We start from the raw sequence: 23,832 nt of genomic DNA, 5'->3' as shown, positions 1-23,832 counted from the left end.
ATAAATCAATGATAAATTTTTGTTTGATAAAGATATGAGAAAAATTTGTATTGTACTTTAATTATTTCATCATATTTATGAATACTATATATACTTGTATTTATTTTTCAACATAATACGTAGATTCCACTTACATAAATTAAACACAATATAAAAATTCATTACTTTACACTCATTTCCTCGATTTTTCTGACTACACATCACATATTTGTTATAACAACGACATAAAATTATCATTTTTTAATTATTTGTAAACAACGGAAACATAAAGAAAAAAGTGAAAAAAAAAATACTTTAAAATACATACTTTTATTCCTCTCTATAATCAGTTATCACATCAAAATTACATTTCGAAATTAATATTAGAAAATTTTAGTAATTTAAAATATTTCAACTTATTTTCTGGAAAACTTCATTTTTTTAGCTGTGTCATTGTGTAGTAAACGAGTAACGTTTAACCAAGAAATAATAATAAGACAGGCAGCGCAATATTTAAAGCGCAAGATAAGAAAAGAAAGACATACCTGTCTTTCACTGTCGATCAAATCCTGGTCACTTCTTCGACTCCTTCGCATCGTGCTGTTGAGTTCGAAGATCGTGAGATTGGAACCAAGCCGCTCATAGCTTGCGGCTCGGTTACTCGGCAGCGTTGAGCTGCCGTCGATGCAGGAGCACATCTTCGGGAGCCAATCTGTAAGGGCCCAAGGAGATACTAGAGAGAGATTGGTAGTATAGCGTGTCGTGATTAACAAATAAAAGGGAAAAGGGCTACACGACTTAAAAAATCGCAAAGAATGTCAATCCGCTTATAAAAACGCTAAATCTACTATATAAATATACTAGCAAAGAGGCGTAAGAGCGAGCCCGCTGTACTAAAGATCTATTTTACAACTTGGGCTTCACAGGATTCTACATAGTCGGGATGGAGCCACTACATTATCGATGAGTGAACGTGGCCCCCTCTCGTTTCAAGAGACACAAAGGAAAAAAAAAAAAAGTAGTGTTCAAACATTAAAGGACAAAATGTAACGTCGTGCTGTGAAATCGCAGCAGTTCTCGGGCGAATTTTTCGAATAGCAATAACTGTACGTTGGAATATCGAGGCGCAGGGATATAAGGTAGATAAGTGACTACACATGTGCTGCGACATTGAAGACACGTTGTGCGTAGTGCGTGAGTCGCGTTTTATCTGCGAGCCGTTGCAACGCGGATATTTACACCTCGCGGAGGTCGCGCGCAATTGCTTCATCGCCGCGCCGTCTTCTCTCTCTTTTTCTTTAGAATGACTATGATATATCAAATACGAGTTGTAGTAGTAGAGTCGTACAAGAGTCGTCGTTATCGCTAATCCGACGAATTGCCGTACGCAGCAGACACCTTTACAGGCCATGCGGGTCAAATTTCTAATATAAACCGTTGGGCGGTCGAGCGATTTCAAGCAGGAAATACCGATACGTTATTGAGATAAATCGATCCTACTCCTGATTCACTCTACTATTTAGGATCCACGTTATCATACGAATTTACATAAATTGATTAAAGTTACGAAAAAAGATTTTAAATTGTTATATATAAATAAATTCCATTTGGATATCATTAACTCTTGTATTATATTAAAATTTTATATTTGTAGATAAAGCAAAAGGAATATTTTTATAAATAAATAAATAGAAGTTTCATTAAAAATATTGTTTCAATAAAAATATTTTTAACAAATAAAGTATATTTAAATAATTAATTTTATTAATTCTTATAACAAAAGCGATAACTGTAAGTAAAAATCGATGTATGATCAAACAAAAATATAGTGTACTTGATGCGTAAGAACAAATGAATAATTTGGATATTTATATATCATTGTAATTTTTTATAAAACTTTCTACTAGAAATTAATTTAATTTGTAGCTTTAAATACAAAGCGCCTTCCCGGTCCAAGTGTTAAGATGTTGAACTATTATCTAATATACATTCAATTAAATTGAATTAATATTTCAGAAATAAATTGAGAGCCGATGAAATTATCGGATTCACACAATCAATCTGAAACAAATAATCCCCCCAAATTCTCCCAAATCTTAAAAAACTGTAATAAACTTATTGCGAAAAATATTGCCTCGGCCGGGAGTCGAACCCGGATCTCTTACATTCCGTGTGAGCGTCCTGAGCCTTTAGACTACCGAGACCTTAGCAACACTCTTCGCAATAACCGATATATATAGTGAGTTACGCATGTATAGGCGAGCGTATTCTAAACAATATGATTGGAAACAAGACCGTCTATATGAATATTAAGACTTTAAATACAAAGCGCCTTTTCGGTCGAGTGTTAAGATGTTGAACTACTATCTAATATACATTCAATTAAATTGAATTAATATTTCAGAAATAAATTGAGAGCAGATGAAATTATCGGATTCACACAATCAATCTGAAACAAATAATCCCCCCAAATTCTCCCAAATCTTAAAAAACTGTAATAAACTTATTGCGAAAAATATTGCCTCGGCCGGGAGTCGAACCCGGATCTCTTGCATTCCGTATTTAAAGTTTTAATATTTATATAGACGGTCTCGTTTCCAATCGTATTAATTTGTAGCATGAAACATACATAAGTGGAAAAAAATATTATAAAAATTATAAATTTTGTATTTCATAATATTTATTAAAATATAAATGATTTTATAATTAACAATATATTCATTTAAAATTAGAGATTAATTCGAAGACCGTCGATTAATACTTTTTCTCATAATTTTTCTTCATAATATTTCGTAGAATCTTTACTTTACAAATTTATTTTTGCCTTTTTCCAATCGTTCGTTGAATACACGTTTGCAATCCAATCGAAGGACTTTCTCCGGTTAGCTCAAATGCGAATAAGTCATCGCCACCATGTCACGAAGATACCTTGAATAGCGCCTTAATAATTCTTCTGTCCTATATCCGGACTGCATCGTGACGACGCAACAGCAACAAGAATCCACGTGTATAATATACATACAGTGAGAGCAAAAAGTATTCGTACAAGGAAATTTTTTTATACAAAGAACATATTCTGTTCTAACATAAACAAACGAGCTTCGCATGTATTACTGATTTTAGAAGCTAAATTCTCGACTATACGAATACTTTTTGAGCATCCAAACAATAGAATTTTTTATTTTCGCTTATTTTTCAGATAATACATTTTCTATAATTAATACACATTTTTTTGATATGTATAATTTTAAGAAGCATACAGTCTATTTTATTCTTTATGAATAAATTGTTAATTACGTAGCAAGAAATGAACGTCAATTAAACGTCGAATTGGTGTTGAAATCATCGTATCGATTCGATAATAATTTAATGACTCATTTCTCGCTGAATAATATTTACTTTTTAAAAATAAGTTTTTAAAAAAATATTTTCTCTGCACGAATACTTTTTGCACTCACTGTATGTGTCAGCGTCGATACTCGACACGTCCATCGAATTCGCCGCGAATTAACGATTTCCACGAAAATCAATAATAGATACAACAAGACGAAGGAAGAAGTAACAACAAATCTATAAACTAAGCGATATCACGTGAAATCTTGTAAGACTGGAACTCAAAAATTTCTCGCGCTTGTTCCATTTGATTAATAAGATTTTTTCTTAATTTTTTTCGTAAATTAACATTTTAATCATAAAGTAATTTATATTTTAAGAAATTAATAAATAAACTATTTCAATACAAGTAAACAAACTATAAATAAATTATGAGAAAATATGCAGAATATTCCATGAAATGATTTTATGAAGTTTTAAATGGAATAATTTTATCATCAAATTATTAATACGAAGCCAGAAGTTTATCGGACATCGTTTTGTACAAACCGGAGGAAAATCGACTGTAATTGCAAATTATGAATTTCGCTAAGACTGTTCAAAATCCCGATGACGTTTCACTGTATTATCACGAGATGATAAGAAATGTTAAATGCCTGCAGACTATTTCGAGATGCCTAAATTATCGCTGATAATGGTGGAAAATCACTAATGCATTCTCACTCGTATTACAACTACGTCTGCACTTCCATTTTAAAGACTCTCGACTTTTAACGAATCAACGTTTTCAAATAAATAAATACACAGAAGCCGAATCTCTCGTAAAATGTCACTAATTAATTCCTATTAATATTGTACAATTAAATTTTTCAAACAAATTTATTTGTTTGATCTAAATAAGCTTTTATTACTTTTGAGGCTTCCACGAGAATTTTTTATACAAAAACTATGCGCTTTGCGAATTGTGTCCAAATCCATTATTAAAATGCCAATGTTAAATAAACATTGCAGTTCACTTCATGAGGGCAAAGATCAGTCTGAGCTGCTCCTCCGAGGGATTCCCCCTTATATATATATCTACGCTGTTTAAAAATAGAAGGGGGAGAGGGGGGAAAGCGGAATGAAAGTAGCAGGGAAAAGAACGTATCTTCGACAACGGGGAGAACGATCTTTATTCTACATATATTATATGTCATTAACTTTCTTTAGATTATTGGGATGTTTTTGTATCTCTATAGCCTCTCTGTATTTTTTCTTGGAAAGTATAATAATAGTGGTGGCGGAATTGTTTTATTAAACAGTATTTAGTTTCCTTTCTCAATGTTATGTTCTGATAATGCTAACTATGTGATATGTTTTAATCTGACGTTACGTTGATGTTCTTTCATCCGTAGATTAATCATTCTCCCGTCGCCTTTCCAATGTAAACTTGTTCGCAACAGCAAAATATTTCATATACTTTTGTGGAATTGAGAGGGTCTTTGGTCTTTAGGATTTCTCAAAATTTATCCTATCTTTTTAAGAGGTTTAAACCTTCAAATCTAAGGGATTTAATTAATATCGATTTCCATCACAGCAAGCGAATAGCATCCGCAGACAGGTAACTACTAACATCCTTTCCAAAGTCAAGTCTTCCTCATTCCAATATCACTAGACAAGAGCGATTTTCCCTCTAATAGTAAGAACTGAGTAAGGATACAAATATCATCGTGCTTTCAATCGATAAAGGCGATACAGCAGTAGTCATGAACACATCAGACTACATAAAAAAAAGATTCTAGTGAAAAGAAGTAGTATTCCCAGTAAGGACACTAAAATCCACACACACCTCAAATCAGAGACTCGAACCAAACCGAAATCGGAACCGAAAACTGTTTTGGAACCCCTTTTTTTTTTAGTAGACCAAAACCGAAATCGTACTCAAATTTTGTGAAGTTTATAATACCAAAACCGTAACGGAATTGGTAAAATTTTATGATTTTTCGGTTCTTTTTTCAGTTCTTAATTTTTTAATTATCCTTGTTCTTAATCTTTCTGCCCGTTCCTTCGTCCAAATCACTAATATTCAATCCAGTATTATCATCGCCAGCTCTCTTAACAACCGGAATGTATAAATATCTCCAACACCTGATATGATGTAAGAAATCTAGCGGGTTCGCGAGACATATTTAATGTAAACTTTTTTTAAGGTACTAGCATTTCTTTTATTTAGATCCTCCTCACCAACATGCTGCAAGAATTTATTCTAAGTCATGAAATTCAAGACTGCATACTTTATGTGAGATCTATTCATAAGAATCAAATAAGTTTTCAAAAAGGACTGAGAGAAATATGCTTAATGGTCTGTCTAAAATACACAAACCTATAATATTTCTCTCAGATTAATTGTCAGTGCTGTAAACTTTCGAACATTAGAGCTCTAGATATACCAGAGTAACTCAAGCCGAATATCAACAACTTTTTTATTGGCTGTTTCGACCGCTATTTCTGACTTAATAGTTTATCATGCAATAAGCATTTAGAAATTCTTTAAAGGCAAACATAGCAGACTTCTGTCCGCTACTCTGAAACATTTAGAGCTCTATATATATAACCTATCCTGCTTTCTAGCACAAAAACTTCTACACTTTGTAAAAAAAATCCGTAGAAAAATCCGAATTATAACTCAATTTCATATTAAAAAAATCGAAAAAATTCGATTACATTCTACAGATACATGCTTGTGTGTTACGATCAGATAGATAGGATACTAAATAAGCACAACATCCGAACTATCTTTAAATCACTTGAAATATAGAACAAATTTTAAGAAATTTTAAAGACTAAAAACTGTTCACTCGGTTTCACAAGGATGTATAAAATGTGCTTGCTCTTGCGGAAAAAATATATATTAGAATGACCGAGTGAATGGTTAATCTGCGGATGAAAAAACATCAACGTTTTATCAGATTAAAACACGTCGCACAGTCAGTATTATTAGAACACAACATTGAGACAAGACGCCAAATACTGTTTAATAAAACAGTATTTGGCGTAACATAGTATGATGTAATAATGGCTACAATAATAACTACATCATACTTTCGAAGAAAATACAGAGAGGCTATAGAGATATAAAAATATCCCAATAATCTGAACAGAATTAATAATAGTTATAATATAAGTAAAATATAGAAGATCATTCTCGAGGTCATCGAAAATTGATCGATCCTTGCCTCTCCTGATCACCATTCAAGGGAATTCCTTCCTCGGAAAAGCAGCTCAGTATCAAGCTGCTTTTTGCCTTGATAAAATAAACTGCAATGTTCATGAAACATTGGCATTCTAATAATGAATTTGGACATGGAGATCACTCACGAAATGTATGGTTTCATTATGACATTATATATATTTCTGATATTTATGTGAAGTTATAATTTTAGAAATGTTTATTTTCAAAACCATACTAACAGTCAAATTGTAATTTCAATGAGTGCAATTTAATAGTCAAAGAAATAATATTAAAAAATAATTTCATATCATATATTTTGCGAACGCACAATCGCAAAAGGAATCTCTGTTGTGGGATTCGAAAACGCTGAGAGTAAGCCCAATCAGTGGAAGATAACACCGAGGGCATGCTCTCGAATTAGCGTGCTACGTTGACCGTTTATTGCGGCAATTAATTAACCCGCAATCGCTCGGTATGCGGTACATAAATGCGCAAAGCGCATAATGTCGAGCACCGCCATTGCAGCTGCTCTATGCGACATTTCCGGATAACACAAATGAATAATATCTGCTACTAATCTAATGACAAATTTTTTTATAAAAATAAAATAGTAACTATTAAAATATTTCTTTCTTTTCTTTTTATTTATTGTGTTTTTCGATCTGTTCTAATTCTTGACGACACAATAATAAATTTATATAGAATAAATTCTCGTTTTTAACATAAACAATAATTACTAAACAATAAAAACTATTATTAAAAGTGAAAGTATTTCGCTCTTTTTATAAGAAAAAACTATTCTTTTCCTAATACGCACGTATAAAAATCATCGTAAAATTAGCATAAGAAAATTTTTCATTTTCGTCTAATATATGTATTTCCAGTTCTATCCTAAATATTTTGTTGTACTCTAATAGTCATTAATATTTAATAAAATAAAAAAAATGTTGCAAATATCTGAAATAGATAAATCTTTTTACAAGTACAAGTAATTATTTTTAACACTCAAACCGATAAAATAAAAAAAATGCAAAAGTTCCAACAATTTTTCGAACGGTTGAAAGTATTCTAAAATTCCGAATAAAAATTTTTGTCGATAATCTGATATTTTCTCAAGCATTCTGTTTCACAAGTTACGAGTTCACGAATTCATCGATTCTAATTGAAATAAAAACGTTATAAATTTTTATTTTTAAAATAAAAACGTGAAGTAATCATTCCACATTTTTACATGGCTGTTGTTTACGTTTAACTTTTTGTGAAACGGATACAAAAAAACATAGGAAAACTCTTTGGAGAAGAGCCAGAACTGTATCAATTACATCAAAATTCTAAAAATTTGCCAAGAAATCGTGTAAAGCGTTTGTATGTAATTTGTGCATATAATGACGCAGTTCGCAAGTTTCACAATCGCAACCTTGGCCTACTCGTGTCTCTACCTACTGACATACTATATTATCCCATTCTGTTGTCATTTTGTTGCTTCTTGCAACAATCAGCCGGTCGTTGCATATCCATATCTGCAACCGCAACCTCGAGTTTTGAGAAACGGACATAAAGTACAGCAAATATTAATTATACTCGCGCAATGTATTCTTATTGTACATTCTACAGTACATTTCTTTTATTCAGATACTTCTTGATATCCGAAACATTTATAAGTAATGAAATAAGTGAAATTAATGTAATATGTATTTCATCAAATAACAACACGTTTGATCAAACTGTTTTTAATTATTCCCAAAAATCACCAATTACAAACTTGATAAAATTTCTCGATATGTAAACTGTTTTAGAATTTGAATTTGCATTGACGCACAAACATTGAGCTCTGACGCGTATTCAAATATCTCGCGTGTGTTCTTAACGCAACGAGACACTCGAACACGTGTCTCCTGATGAACTGTCTTCTGATGGAAATATCGAAGCAAACATTTTTTGTTACGTCTTTTAAGTCTTACCAAACTGAAACTTCGTCAGCAAAAACTTATTTATGAGCATGTAAATTGCAAGAATTATTTACTCTTCACATTTTCTCTGAGTCTCGATTGTCATATTCCCAAGTGTTCGTGCAACGGGGATTCCTAATCATCGTTATCAGTCACAGCAGGCAATAACGCCTCGTGGAATATCGCAAAGATGCTTCAGATACTTCAGCATTCCGCTTATAACGTTTCTCTCAACCACGTTCATAAGCTGCAAGCCGTGGTATGCGGGCATCTACCTGTCACGATGACGAAACCGGGTCGTTCCATAAGCACAAGCCGGAACGTGAAACGCAGTTACGAGAAAAATAACTGGCAATAATGGAGAGAAACTTGTCTCTCGTGCCTTGTCCATTCTCGTTCATTGTCCATTGCGGAATTTTGTTTATTTTGTAAAAGATTTTAACAATCGAAGGGGGAACCGATAAGTGCGTTGAAAAGACAAGACTGTTGATCGCCGTGACATTATACCGCGATAAACGATAATGTAAACCGCTCTTATCTTTATAGAAGGATTCATGAAAATGTATGAGGACACTAAGACGTATTATCATAGAAAAAAATGAAAATGTCAATACAATACACACGAGAAACGATCGTTATCGTATATCTGTCGTCATATATTTGCTGCAAAATAATTCTTTTTTACGTCTTCTTTATGTTTCCGCACAATAATAATTTCCATATGTCGCAGATAGTAGACGACAATCGTACGGTAAACTAAAGCATTCTAGTTGCCTAGATATTCGCGATCATAATCTGTAAACCGGGATACCTACATTGACATCAAGTTTAAATGAGAGACTCGAACTGCGTATCGAGAGAGATTCGGAACTCGGCGAACTGAAACTCCAATGTCCATCTCGCCGTCATCGCGGCAAAGCAAATATTTCGGAAGAGAGGAGACGGCCTATGCAAGGTAGATCGATAAGAACCAAGGCAAGCCAAGCCTGACTAGGCCACGAGCTCGAACGTGTTTTGGCGGCCGTCCTGATTCGCGTTCTCTGCACGCGGCCCATGTTAAATTTTCAGCGTTCCCTTCTTCTGTCGACGTGGAACAGCAAGAAACTGCACGGCTACGAAAACATCCGATTGTAGGAACAAATATTCGCGACAAACATTGTGCAAGCCAAGCACCTAATATTTAATGTTTATCCAATATTCAATATTTTCAATGCTCAATTCGCGCAAAGATGCATTCTAGAACAACGTAATTGCGAGAATCGTTAGAAATTTGATCATTAATGTATCATTTGCGAGAGATACTATTCAACAATGTATTACAAAGTTAGCGTACCATGAATAATCCACTTTCTATAATGTCCTTACACATAAAAACACGCGGGATTGACATGAAATGTGCAATCTGTATTCGAAACATTTCTCATGTGCTGTAGACAAAAAAGAAAGGAAACTTTTGAAAGTTTTTAAAAAAATGTTTCATTCTTCGCAGCATTGATTTCTTTCATAATATTGGAATTTAATACTGACCGCAAAGATACAAACTACAGTGCAAAAGATACAAAGAGATCATGGAATTTGAAAACTTTTGAAAATCTCTATAAATATTATAAAAATAAATAGTATAAAGATTACTTTATTCATTAGTTTATAGTTAGTAAAGATAAATACAGTTTAATATAAATGCAGAAATCCGAAAATTAAAATACTCTAGTTTAATAATAAATAAAGAAATATCGAGAAATTCTTTTCTAAAAATTCCCTAATTGTTATTGAATCTCTTCGTGAAAAACAAATTGCTAGTATGTTAAATTTCTAGAAGAGAAGGATAATCTCGAGAAAAGAGTGCGGGATTGCGAGACAAACTTAGGTTCCGCAAGACTGAACTGTTGCTTTTTCGCGGCGGAATATTATAAAGATATCCGGTACTATAACTTAGCCATGCGTCTCGCGGGCTCGTATAAATAAAAGACGATGGTCCGGTACGAGAGGTGTAATCACGAGCCATAACTCGATATCATTGCCGACCGATCGCAGGCTGCAATATCTTCTTTCTCTCTTGTTCTGTACCATATATCGCTGCGTCGATCTTTGTAAGTGCGTGCCTCGCATCAATTCATATCGTTCATTACTTCGTTCGTTTGACCCACTGGCATTGCTCATTAAACTCATCATCCCACTAATATTGCCCGACAGTGAAAAAAAAAAAGAACCGTAAGTATACAAATGCCTTGCCAACATTCAACGTTTCGACTTTTGCGTTTCACAATAAGAAAGTACTACAGCTGTCTTCGTATCGAGACACTGACAGTGATTATTGACCGTTTGGAACCTTCGAGGATGAAGATTTAAGGAGAGAAATTTCGATCGATCAAAAATTACATCAGCATCACGTAGTAGTCTGATAATCGAGTAAGGGATTTACGAGGCAGAGTCAATTTAATCCCGAGAATACGACGGACTTTTACAATCATTTAAAAAAAAACACAGAGTCGTCGACCGATACTCTTCTGGCAACGAACAAGGACGACTGGCCGTACGCCAAGACCACTGTTCGTCCCGAAAAAAAGAAACGATCCGTTCAGGCTATGATAGTCTTCCTCGTTTTACGAACCGTGCATTGTCGACTTCCGGGACACAAGTCGGTCCACGAGACCGAGGACTCACTCGAGGACTCTGCGCAAATTACGTTTTCGAGCGTTTCGAGTACCGCGAAGCCTGCCCGCCGGAAAATAAATCTTACTATTCGCCAAAATAGATTTCATTATATGTATATTGTGGGCCTCCCTCCCTCGATTTGTGGCCAAAATAATGCGATTTGGCAGATGAAACAGTAACAACTTTACAAGGAGCTGGGCAATCGCTCATCACTCTGTCCTCCATCGCGATTTATCGACCCTCTGTCTTATACATCGACAAACGAGTTTCACGTTCCTCAAGGACGTATTACGTGAAAACTTCGATTCGCGCATTACTCCTAGTCATATTAATGAACTAGAAAGCCAGTTCGTGGTGAGATTCATAAATACCATTCGCAGACGTGATTTTCTTTCGTTGAAATTAACACCATAAAGAGTCGGAAAAAATTTGTAAGAGACGAACAAGTGAAAGATCGCTCTATTCGAAACGAAGGCGAATTCTAGAAAAGTTCCACATTTCTCTCTTTATAAAATATCTTTACGTACATAAATTGCTAATTTTATATAAGCTTTATATATCAAAATTTTTTCCACTAAACTCTAAATATATCACAATAATAGATATAATTTCCATCAGTAATAATTAAATGATTTCACTTAACAATCTCTTTAACAATCACGAAAACTTTTAAAATTAATTTTTTACATGTATATTTCGCAAATTCTAATTCAGGGATTCAAAAGGAAATAACATAAATCGTTTATTTAAAGAAACAACTAGATGTTACTCTAAGAATTGAATGATAAGATCTACAAGACCTAAAGTTCCAAATGCGAGGAACGACTTTGAAATCCCTCGGGAAAGTTAATCCTAGCCGGAGACTCAACTTAAATAATTGCAAACTTTCGCGTGACGATATCTCAAATTTGAGGGGACAAAAATATAAAATATTGCAAACATAAAAACGCATCGGGGTTCCTATTTAATTTAATTATTAAATAGATATTTAAACGCTATACGATCGGAAATTCCATCGTTGCGAAAGTCAGCTCAAGGACCACCATGGAATATATCACAAAGAGCTCTTTACGCAACGATCCATCTATCCTGTCTTTCACCCTCCACCCTTTTTCGAAACCAAAATCCAAGGTCCACGCGACGGTCCTACCCGAACCGATTGAAAATATATGGCGTGCAAAAAGAATCCTGATCGTGTGACGCCAACAGAATCTCGGGGGGTCGCAGACAAATGTCCCGTCAATTCAATTCCCACGCAAAAATTATAAAAATACTAGTAAAACAATGATTATACTTAGCTATACATAGGTACGAAATCATGATTATTCGACTCGTTCTATTTTCATTACTGTTTTCGTTTAAGAAAATATATTCGTGTAATGTATTTACGGAAATATAATTAATATTCATGTAGTTGTAATCTATTTATGAAAATCGTGCAAAAACAAAAGATACAAATCGACAGTAGAAGTAAAAATAATCAAATAAATTAAAGATCAAATATCTTCGTTTTAGTTTCAAAAAATAAGAGGGATTCGAATAATAGATTGGTGAATGAATTATGCCACATCATTTTGAAATATCAAGCGTGTATGGATAAAAGCGCTTATAAGAGTATTAAATTTATCAACGGCATTAAATTGTAAATATATGTGTAAATGTATACTTTAGATTATGACGATAAAAATGCATTTGTATCTTTAAAACAAGACTCAAATCCATTACCATTTGTATTTTCGAATCTTCGAACTATTAATTCTAGTTTAGATGATAATTTCATCTCGCAGATACATACTTTAAACAAAATAATCAACAAATCTGTTTCTCTTCAACGAGATGCCAAACTGACATTATTAAAGCAATCGATGTATTGACCATTTTCTAAAATATCGCGAAAAATTTTCTTGAGCAAATATTTTTCGAAACATCGTGGTCCACCTGTGCCAGCAATTCTTACAGTGGTACCTCGATACTCCGAATTTGTAATAAGGAAAATCTACAAACGAATATATAGGTCTCACAAAGTCGAAAGCCTTTTATTTATGAGCATCCCCAGATTTTGTTGACTTTAAAATCAAAAAATATATTACAAAATAACGTAAAATAAAAACATTCAATAAAATTAACGTAATCCCATATTATTGACTTTATATATTCGCGTGAATTTTTTTATGATATAATATATAAAATTTATTAAATTTATTCATTTCAATCTTAATGAATTTTTTTCCAATTATATATATATATATATATAATCCTCTGTTTTAATTTTCAGGATCAATTTTTCTTCGTTTACTAAAAACAAAATTGTAATTAAAGTTGCTCTACGTGGATTTAGATTTCCCTCTAATAACTCGCACATACGTTTCTACGTTCAAAAGAAATAAAGAGGTACACAGCATTCACAAACAAAAATCTCTGCAAAAAATATCCTCTACAATATATCATTAAGATCAAAAGGGAAAAATAAATGTCATCAAAATCTGGGGACGCTCCGCATACAAACACCTTGTAAAAAATAAAGCGAGAGAGACGCATGATACGAAGCGTTGCGATTTCTCGCTGGGTGTTCGCAATTGTCGACGCCCACGGACGGCAAGCATCGTTGTTTGTTGGTGAGTCTAGCAAGATCACATATCTACGCATTTCAGTTTGCACGTAGGAGATACTTTTCCCGTAGGTCGCGTCGCCCACTCAGAAGATGTGCGATAAATAGAAGCACAGCGCTAATTGAGATTGAAAACACGACGATAAAACATTAAGTTACTCTCTCAAAGGTGGCGTATCTCATGACGATAATGTTTGTTTTTTTTTATCGCCGAGTATTTTTTTACACGACCCTCGATAATCATCCGAATATAGCAACGGTAATGAATGTTACTTTCTTTCTCTTTCTCGAGAGAGGCAATCAGATAACGCACGACCGGTGGGTGTGCTCGCACGGGCACTCAGAAATTATCACGCCATGTGGCGAGTAAGGACAAGAGATGGTTGGATACTCACGATGTTGCGTGGGATAATTGTTGTTGTTGTTGTTGTTGTTGGACAGGAGCCGTTGATAATCCATGTTGCGCCAGACGGCGATGATACTCCGCGGCAAAAACGTCGCCTCGTTGCGATTTTCGTTTCACGCACAAGAATTCGCACACCACACAGTTCTCACACGGTCAACACCCCCCACGTTCGGTACGCATCAACGACGGAGTCCGCGGAACAAGAACGTTCTTCACCGTGCCAAGTGCGACGCGATATTACAAATTTTTGTCATCCACGTCGTTTCACGAAGGGCGTCAGCACGCTTACGGGCATTCTCGCGGTATTCTCACGTTTTATTGACAATAACCAAAGGCCGCGATCTTGGCTTTCGAGGAATTTTCAGACCGAACTGCGCAGACGTCCGATGCCGAATGGATTTGAAATCTAAATCGTAAGATTGGAGAGACGAAATAAGAAGGCGTTCCAAGATTTTTCTTATATTTGAGATAGATTAGATAATAGCGTTGATTCATATATATCTCCGAAGTCATAGATTAGATAATGTTATTTTAAAAAGATTTTACGTTCTAACAGTTAAATCTAAATCCAGGGGAGTCGAAGCACAATCGAGAGCAGGATAGATCTTTCAGAGATGAAACAAATCTGCAAACGATACCTATCGCTAATAACGCGAGACTTCATTCTTTTAACAATTAAACCGTCCCGAAAAACTGTGTGCGATACATGTGGCTTTCGAGTAACAGCGAGAGAAGGTAACGAGAAACCGAAAATGTTGATTTTGTAATTGTATTTTGTGAACAATAAGAATCTTATTAGACCGTACCTATGAGAACACAGCCAATAAGAAATAGGAATTAAAGACTTATGACGGTCAAAGCTGGATTTTTGATGCTTAAATAATTCAATGTAAATTATATATATTTACTATATAATTTATATGTAATTTATATATATATACTATATATGTACGATATTTATAATCATTTTGGAATGATTTATATTACAAAACTGACAATATAAAAAACTAACTTTACCAATCGAAAGATTACGTTTGAAGTAGGTGTTCTAGATGATCAAATCTTGAAATTCTCTATGGATTTTGTACCCGACTTAAATCGGAATATATTGGCCGTTTTAACTTAGACATCGAAAAATTTCGAAAACAATGCATTTAAAAAAAAATGTTTCAAATAAAAGCTATAAAGTTTGAAATAAGAAAACATCAGATGAACTGCTTGTATTAAGATTCAGATTGATTTTTTCTTATTGAGCCCAAAGTGAGCCCTGGATCCAAAATCTAAGTAACTCATCTGATAGCCTTCTTCAAGCTCTACAACTTTTACTTGAAACACTTTTTTTTAATGCGTTGTTTTCAAGACATTTTGATATCTAAGTTAAAATTATGGCTAACATATTCCAGTCCAATTAGGGCACAGAATCTACAGGATCCTAAGATTTGATCATCTAGAATAACTATTTCAAGTATGATCTTTCGACTGATAATGTTAATTTCTTGATATCACTTTTGCAATATAGATCCCTTACCGGTCAGGGTCGTCTGGCGATTATTAAAGACTAATCAAATTATATATATATATATCCAATAATCAATATAAAACATTGAATAAAATTTTGACGAAGCAACAAAAACTATTAAATTGTCAGGGAGGTTGAAAGACGCTCGAAATGACGAACTCGCTTCAATCGAAATTAAATACAAGGCCACCCGTACTGTCGTGTTTGGTTATCTCCCTACTTTTTTTCTCAAGACGTCTCATACACTCCTGTGTTCCGAGAACGAGGGTTCGTTCCAATCGCTTGAATAAACGTACGGTTTTTGCCAGCTTCGTCAACTCGATTCGAACGAATCGCGTTTCATGACGACGCCTTCGATCTTCGTGAGATTGCGAATTATTAATCCTCCGCTGACAATGTTGGCCGCGTTTCTTTTTAACGCACAATCAATTTTTTGATTGTAAGTTCTGGTACATAAATTTCAATCTGTAAAAAATAAATAAAATACAATCCAACTTTTAAGATAATAAAAAAGAAAAATTTTCACAAATATCTGATTTTTTTTCGAATTAGAGTAAAAAAAGAATTGTTCCATTATTATTTATAAATTTCTTTCCGCGCGATTTTTATACACTGCAGAATAATATAAAAACTAGTACTAAAGTTCAAAGATTCAGATTGCGAGCGAAGGTGAAAATTTCACTTTGTCAACGGAGAGCAAATTAATAGTTTATAGATTTATCACGAAAGTCAAATAAAAACACATGAAGGATATTTTCCATTTAGTGACACAAATCGACACAAATGTTCTATCTTTCTCGACATTCTGTGAATAACAGACAGAATAATATCTACGTTGATTTGTGTTTCTCCAAATGAAAAGCATTCAAAGTATCAAGCTAAATGTTATGTTGTTTAAGGAAAACAATTAAAATTATATTTATTCATGTTAAATACATTGCAAAAGACTTTCCATAAACAATATGGATAAATACATTGCCAAGGATTTTCCATAAACAATACAATTTGTTCACATTGAAATGCTCAAAAATTTTTGCACTTAACGAGATAAATATATATTCCAACAAAAGATACAAAGTGAAGATCTGCCATTGTTCGATGTCACACACACAAAAGAGCAAAGGCAATCCAATCTCTAAAGTTAAATAACATATTTATCTTTCTTTTGTGTGTCAAAATATAAATCAATCCATTTCTGTGATTAGTTTCGAAGTAAACAACGTCCATATTAACGAATGCACTTAGTAAATAATTAATTAAATTAAATTGTTTAACTTTGTTGTTTTAGTTAAATTAATGACACAAGTAGAAGTAGATTTATAGAAATGATTGAAAATAACTCAAATTGGGTATAATTTGACATTATGAATTTAAAATATGAGAGCAAAACGAAAAGTGCAAGCAATGCGAATAGCTGTATTCTCGAAAAATATAGCACATGAAAACATATTTGTAGTATTTTAAAAAATACTACAATATATGTTGTATATACCATAGATTTCTCCAATATTTCATATAAAATTTTTTTTTTCAAGAATAACCTATAACCTTTTGTTTGTTTTTCACGTGCTTTTACGCTTAAGAAATTTAAAAAATTGAAGAAAACGTAGATCTAAAATTCGCGTGGCTCACTTTCGAAAAAAGATCTTGTTAACCAAACCTTGTATAGTCGAACACGAATGCTACAGCTTTTTCAAGCATATCATCCTGATATGTTAACTTTTTTCGAAAGAAATACCAGCCGTACTATTTTAAGAAGTACATATACTCTTTTTAAAATCGTAAAACTTCTGGTTACTAATAAAAATTTTGCATAGATATATAAAATTTATATTAATAAGAACTGTTAGCTAAAAAAATTATATCCTAGAAATTTTATTTTGTTAAATACCTACATTTAACAAAATAATCTTTTTTTATAAATTTGTACTATTTTAATATTACCAAAAATTTCTTTTTAATTAACACACATTCTAATGTCTAATAAGCGAATTTTTATAGAAACTACAAATTCAGTTTTACACAAGGGCAATATTAGCCCAAGCAGAAAAACAAAGTTACAGTAACATCAAAATGAAGTCAAAGTGAGTTTTTTTACGAATCAGATGTAGATAATCTTACCGCTCTTTAAGCGCGTCATTATTTCCATCATTATTTCGGGTGCGAATTCGAAAAACTGCTACGTCGTACGAAACATACGCGGAGATGTCATGCGGGTGAGAACGCACGCGTGCGAATTAAAGCCAGCACGAAATCATCGACTCCCACGCCATGACACGCAGCACATAAAGGAGGTAATTAGGGCGCATTCTTGCACGTGTGAGCGTGTATCTAAAAACCACACGCACGATTGACGAGGCATTCCCGGAAATCGGTCACTCACTGCGTATGACCTATGAAAAGTGAAGATAACTGCGTCATACGCAGGCCGCCTGCGTCGCACAATTTCTAGCGTCGAGTATAACGGTTTTAACTGAATGCGCGTGGTATACCTGTGGTGTACCATACTTTGATTCTGTTCGCGTTGCTTGCATTTTTTGCGCTCAGCATCTTTTCTCGCTTTCTCTCTTTTCAATATATCATTCAAATATATTCTCTCTCGTTTCAAGTTCAAAAATTTTAGGGGATCTTAAGCAATGCAAACATATCTCTTTATTGCATCCTACAGTCCTTTATTTCAGGTAATTATCCTTTAAATTAATTTTTTTCTTTTTTTAGAACAATTTCATATAGTTAATTTATTTACACAGTTAATTTTTATAATTATATTAATAATTCTGTTCTAGGATTGCATTTCAAAACTGAAAATTAAATTTGACACACAATTTGCAAGATTAGTGTTATGTATAAATTTACACCAAATTATTTAAATACTACAAGATCCAGCTTGATCGTTTAGAGCCTTCTTTTCCTATCTGGTTTTTTATTTTAATAATACTACGGGAAATTCTTTTTCAACTAGCATTCCAATGTCTAATGCATTAATAAGCAAATTTTTATGGAAACTATTGATAAATTTACTTTTAATTTAATATTGCAAGAACAATATTAGACTAAACAGAATAATAAAGTTACAATAACATCAAAATGACGTCAAAATAAATCAATTGATTAGAAAGTTCACAAGAAAATGTCAAAGATTAATGTGTAGACATCTGACAGTCACAAACTATTTTCAAAATATTTAGAAATAAAGTCTAAAATTTTTAAGTTTATCCTCTATTTTCTCTAAAATATAGTTACCGTATATATAGATTAAGGTGGCCAATCACGCCAAATTAGGAAGAACAGTCCCAAATTTCGTCTCAAATTAAACACATAATTAAGAAGTATCCCCATTTTTAATGTGAAAACAATAAATAAAATAACAGGTGAAAATATTAAGTACGAAATAATAATGTAAGAATAATAAATATAAAATTATTTTCAACTAATGTATAAAGAATTTTATAATTTTTTTACTTAAAAACCTAGATATATTATTCGTGAAATACGTTCAGTAGAAAAGTACAATTGAAAAAAAAAACATATGATCTCGTAAGACGTAACTTGATGTAATTTTTTTCTTATGATTTTATGTGATGTTATACATTAAATGTTATTATTTACAAATATAATATAATATTGTTCATATGTTTTATTATCAACAATTATAAAAAATGTTTATCTATTAAAATTTAATGACGACAATTAATATTACATTTTCTTAAATGTCCCACCTTCTTTCCCCTTTCTTAAAAAGAGTTGACCACCTTACCCTTGATATATCCTACCTCATCGAGATAAAATTTGACTTTCTGCCTCCCACTGCGTGGAAACAAAAGAGACAACAAAATCGCAAAGTCGCGGTAAAATAAACTCCGAACTCGATCTCTAATGTCAACGGTTCAACGGTCTGCGTCATTTCAATTCCGGAGTGGCGCGTGTCGAGTTAATCGATAGCCAATTACGGGATAAAATCTGAGTGAAACGTTCACGATATCGAAAGTCGCGGAAATCCCTAATCGATTGACGCGAGGGACACGCCGTGTCATGTTCTCGTAAGATTGCGCAATGTTGGTGATGTCCCAACGAAATGTCGGATCGGGGGATCGTACGCTCTGCTACGCGATACTACGCAGTTGGTAGAAGAGAAGACTCACGGGCTCCCTGCGGTGGTCATTGCACCGACGTTGTTTACGACGCAGCCGGAACTCACCGCATGCATGTAGACGCGCTTACGACGAGAAATTGAACGGATTAGGATTACTCGAGCGGAATAGTGCGAGAGTTAAATCGCGCAGGAACGCGACAAACCGTCGTTTGTTCGTTTCTACCTGTCTCCCCCCCCTCTCTCTCTCTCTCTCTCTCTCTCTCTTCACGTACTTCGAATTCAAACGGCGCGAGATAGCGAGCGTACGCGGCAAACTTCACGTCGCGCGCGCAGGGTCGCCGCACGAACGTCTCTCGGTCTCGAATCTCGCCCGAGGCGTTTGATCACGTTCGTCGCGTTCCAGGAAACGACGATCTAACCTCTCCTTCAACGCCTGCATCCAACCGAGAGCCTCGGGTCGCGTCCGACCTTGCCTCGACGTGAGAACGCGATGCCACACGTGGCTCCGTGCACGTACCGTCACGCACTTTGCGCTATTCGCCTTACACTCACACAATCACACACGCGCACGTTTTCACAGACGCGAACACCACGCGCGCTCGCGTGTAATTCCGACGTGACGTACTTACAGAATTTTCGGGAGATTATATTTGTGACACTCGCGTCGCTCGCACATGCATCGATCAAGCCGCGCGCGCGGTGCTTGTTCCGACGCAAATCGCTAAATAAGAATACGAGTCAACGAGAACGAACGTGACGCGACGGCGCGCCGGGTCAACTAACCCTTATGATTTTTCGTACCGTGGTGTAACGCGACGCGGCGCTGCGGCGACTATTGCCGAAAACTGCCGAGCTGCCGAGGACCTGCGGGGCAGACCGGCCCGCCGTTGCTCCTACGCTTCGAGCGGCAACTTCAGCCTGCTTCAGCCGAGTCTCCGTCTCCCGGCGAACTCCGCGTTCTTCGTTCGCGCCAGAGACTGCCAAAATCCAATCGCGGTCAGTTTTCCACGTAGCAAGTTGGATCCGTCCAACGATTTTCCTTCACCGCGTCTCACCCTCCTGCCGCCCTCCCAATTCTCGGAACGTTAAGGTAAGGACAGACGGCAAGCACGCGGACGCCGAACGTAAACACAGGCGAGCGAAGCGCGTGACGAAGTGCGCCGCGCACACCCGTGTTCACTTCGCAAACGGCCGGAATGCAGCCCCGCGTTTTCGCGTCCGGTCCGTTTCCACGAACGTTCGCCTCTCTCGGAGGAAAACGTCACAATCAGTCGCGCGACGCGCGTCTATAGAAACGCGTACGGACTCGATGGACGGTCAACGGCGTCACTCTCTGGCTCGGGACTCCCAGCCGCGGAGCATCGGGATGGGAAAACGTAACCGTGCCGTTCTCGCGTAGCGTCCCGCGTAGTACTACGGAGTACGAAGAGGGACGATTCCCGCCGCGTACGGCCTCCCTCACTTATACACGCTCGCGCAGTCCCGCCATATGTACGCCATATGTACGCCACGCTCTCCGTCTTTGTCTGTCGCACTGTCTCTCCCCCTCTCTCGCTCGCGCTTGTGCACACACACACACACACATACAAAACACACGCGCGCCACGGAGGCTCCCGCTACCATCTCCCCTTCCCGGAATCACCTCACTGGCATTCGTCGCGCGACTTGCGAGCTCTCTCCTACCTTCGTCCTTTCGTCTCCAAGGGTGAAATTGCGACGCACGATTGTGTCGCTTGGTAAGGAAATGAACTTTCTTTTTTTCTCGAAAACAAAAACTGGAAAATTCCCAGGTTGTGACACGCGTCACTTTTAAGAATCGTATGACGCAACTCTTGTATGATTTGAATATGTTTGATTACCTAATTCAGCACTGTCCACGATTTGGAATTGCAAACAATGATTTAACGTATCATCGCATTGGTATTCATTGTACTGATTATACCTATTGTCTTTTTCATTATCGATTACACATTAAGACAGTGCCCACTGGGCTTCTTACGATTTTTGAGGTTAGATTTTTGAGAATTCAAATTCACCAAGTATTGATCAAGTTATAAATTTGCTAGTGAATCCGTTCGCTTTTGTAAGTTCCACCTCGCTTTAAGAACCGTTAATAAGCCTCCAGAATTACAAATCTTGGATAGCACTGATCTAACTGAAGTCTGTGTCACAGTACGCATTGAAAATTGAAATTGCGAATTAGAGATTAGAATTTGATCAATCAGATAATTTGAATTTTGACGCATTTTGTTCTGATTGTTTGAATTCTAATTTCACAACGATTCTGAATCTTCAATGCGTAGTTAATACAGACTTAACGAACATCAATCGTTATAATTGCGAATTAACCTAAAATTGAAAACTTATCGAAAAGATCAAAGATACGTTAATCTATAGAACAATTGGTTTGCTATAGAGTACGAAAACTTAATTATAGTATAGAATACTTTTTGTTAAGTTTTATGATAATATCAAGTCTTGAATGTATTAATTATATGTATACTTCAGTGTTATCGAGGCTATAGCTAAACTATAAGTTCTTTGTTGCTACACTATACTGTTAAATTTATAATGTTAAATTGTACCTAATTCGAGTTATTTTTATCCTTTCTATAGGTCGCCACTATTCTCACTCAGTATACCGTTAATTTAACTAAAACAGTAGAGTTAAACGATTTAACTTAAGAAAATGCATTAAAGACTCAAATTTAGTTTATTGTGTTCTAAGTGCATACATCAATATAGACACTGTTGTTTATTTTAAAACTAACCACAGAAATGGATTGGTTTACATTTTGACACACATAGAAGTCAAAAATACCACATTATTTAATTCAAGAGATTGGATTACTATTGCTCCTTTGATATCTAACAGTGGAGACTAAACTTGTGCATTAAAACTTTTCTTTCTCGCTTTCACCAAACTTCAAATATGTATCTAGTGCATTTTTAGTACGAATGTAAATATACTAGTTTAGCTACAAACACAAATAAATTTTCAAAATGCCTCACTTGCCGGATGCTGAATAAAAAATGGTGCAGCTCTTTCTATTCACTTCACGATATTATATTTCACTCGCATCTTTTCAAATATGCTGCATATACAATATTTGTCTGCATTTTGTTAAGAAATTTTATTTCGTATTTGTCATCTGAAATATCTTAAAAAAAAAAAAAAACAAATTTACACGTAATGTCACTCTCGATGTTTTTCTCAAACGAGAAAAAAAATGATGAACAATAATTTTTGAATAAGTCACTTTCTCACTAATACTTTGTGAAAAGAGAAATTCGTCTTGATAAAAATTAAATTAACGTTATTGCGGAAGTTTCAATCGTCATTCACTCGCGAGATATCCTACGTTTCGTGGAAGACTATCACGATGCCGCTATATTATCGCGAAAGTTCCAATCGCGATTATCGCGAGGTACTGCGCACATAAAGCGGGATCGGTCGCATGCACTTGATATCATCTCATATCTTTGCGACGCCTATCCTCTCTACTTCGACTCTTTTTCGAGGGAGGGGCAACAAAGCATCTCTAAATCCGGCCTTGTCTATCGTCTTCGCGTCTCCGTCCCATTTTCTCGCCAACCCCTCATAAGGTAGACTTTTTCTCAGAAAAAAAGGCGCGCCGCCTTCGTTCTGTTCCGATTCGTAACTTCCTCTCTCACGATTCGTCGCTACCCTCGGTCCTCTCTAAAGTCACTAGATTTATTAAGTACCGCAATGACATCAAATAATTTGATGAATTAAAATTTTTGATACTTTATATAATTCGAAATATTTTAAGTTAATGAAATGTTGTTTAAACGAATAAAAATATGTCCAACTTAGTTCCTAAATTACTCTCTTTCATATTTCCTCAATTTATCATACCTTTGTAGCTTAAACGTTTTTATAGCTTAAACTCTTGTTTACGGATTGTAAATACCCAAGTAGAACAACAAGTCATGATAACGTCAAAATGACGTAAAAATGACGTCATTTTGACATTTCGTGACTTGTTATTCTATTTGGGTAAGTTGCAAGTTTATATTGCAAATTTATATTGCATTGCATTATTTAATTGCTTGTG

The 23,832-nt window shown here is 35.0% G+C and overlaps 1 protein-coding gene across 2 annotated transcripts in view; it reads right to left on the bottom strand.

The window, feature by feature from the left end:
• The window catches only part of LOC108750080 (growth factor receptor-bound protein 14-like), a 324,408-nt gene that overhangs the window by 212,378 nt on the left and 88,198 nt on the right, over window positions 1–23,832 (bottom strand). Inside the window, exons 1-3 of one of the 2 annotated variants that reach the window (XM_018489324.1) lie at window positions 20,383–20,741; window positions 14,131–14,547; window positions 525–691 (exon numbers count right to left, since the gene is read on the bottom strand). In XM_018489324.1, coding sequence (XP_018344826.1) covers window positions 525–691; window positions 14,131–14,194 — 231 coding nt within the window. In that variant the 5' untranslated portion in view covers window positions 14,195–14,547; window positions 20,383–20,741. Of the gene's footprint in view, window positions 1–524; window positions 692–14,130; window positions 14,548–20,382; window positions 20,742–23,832 lie in introns of those variants that run through there. The other variant, XM_018489315.1, reaches the window with a different exon arrangement.

This window comes from Trachymyrmex septentrionalis, unplaced genomic scaffold (genome assembly GCF_001594115.1).
Source record: "Trachymyrmex septentrionalis isolate Tsep2-gDNA-1 unplaced genomic scaffold, Tsep1.0 scaffold11, whole genome shotgun sequence".
Lineage (NCBI taxonomy): Eukaryota > Metazoa > Arthropoda > Insecta > Hymenoptera > Formicidae > Trachymyrmex > Trachymyrmex septentrionalis.
Note: the sequence above shows the minus strand (reverse complement) of the source record. Positions and strands in the feature narration are given on the sequence as shown.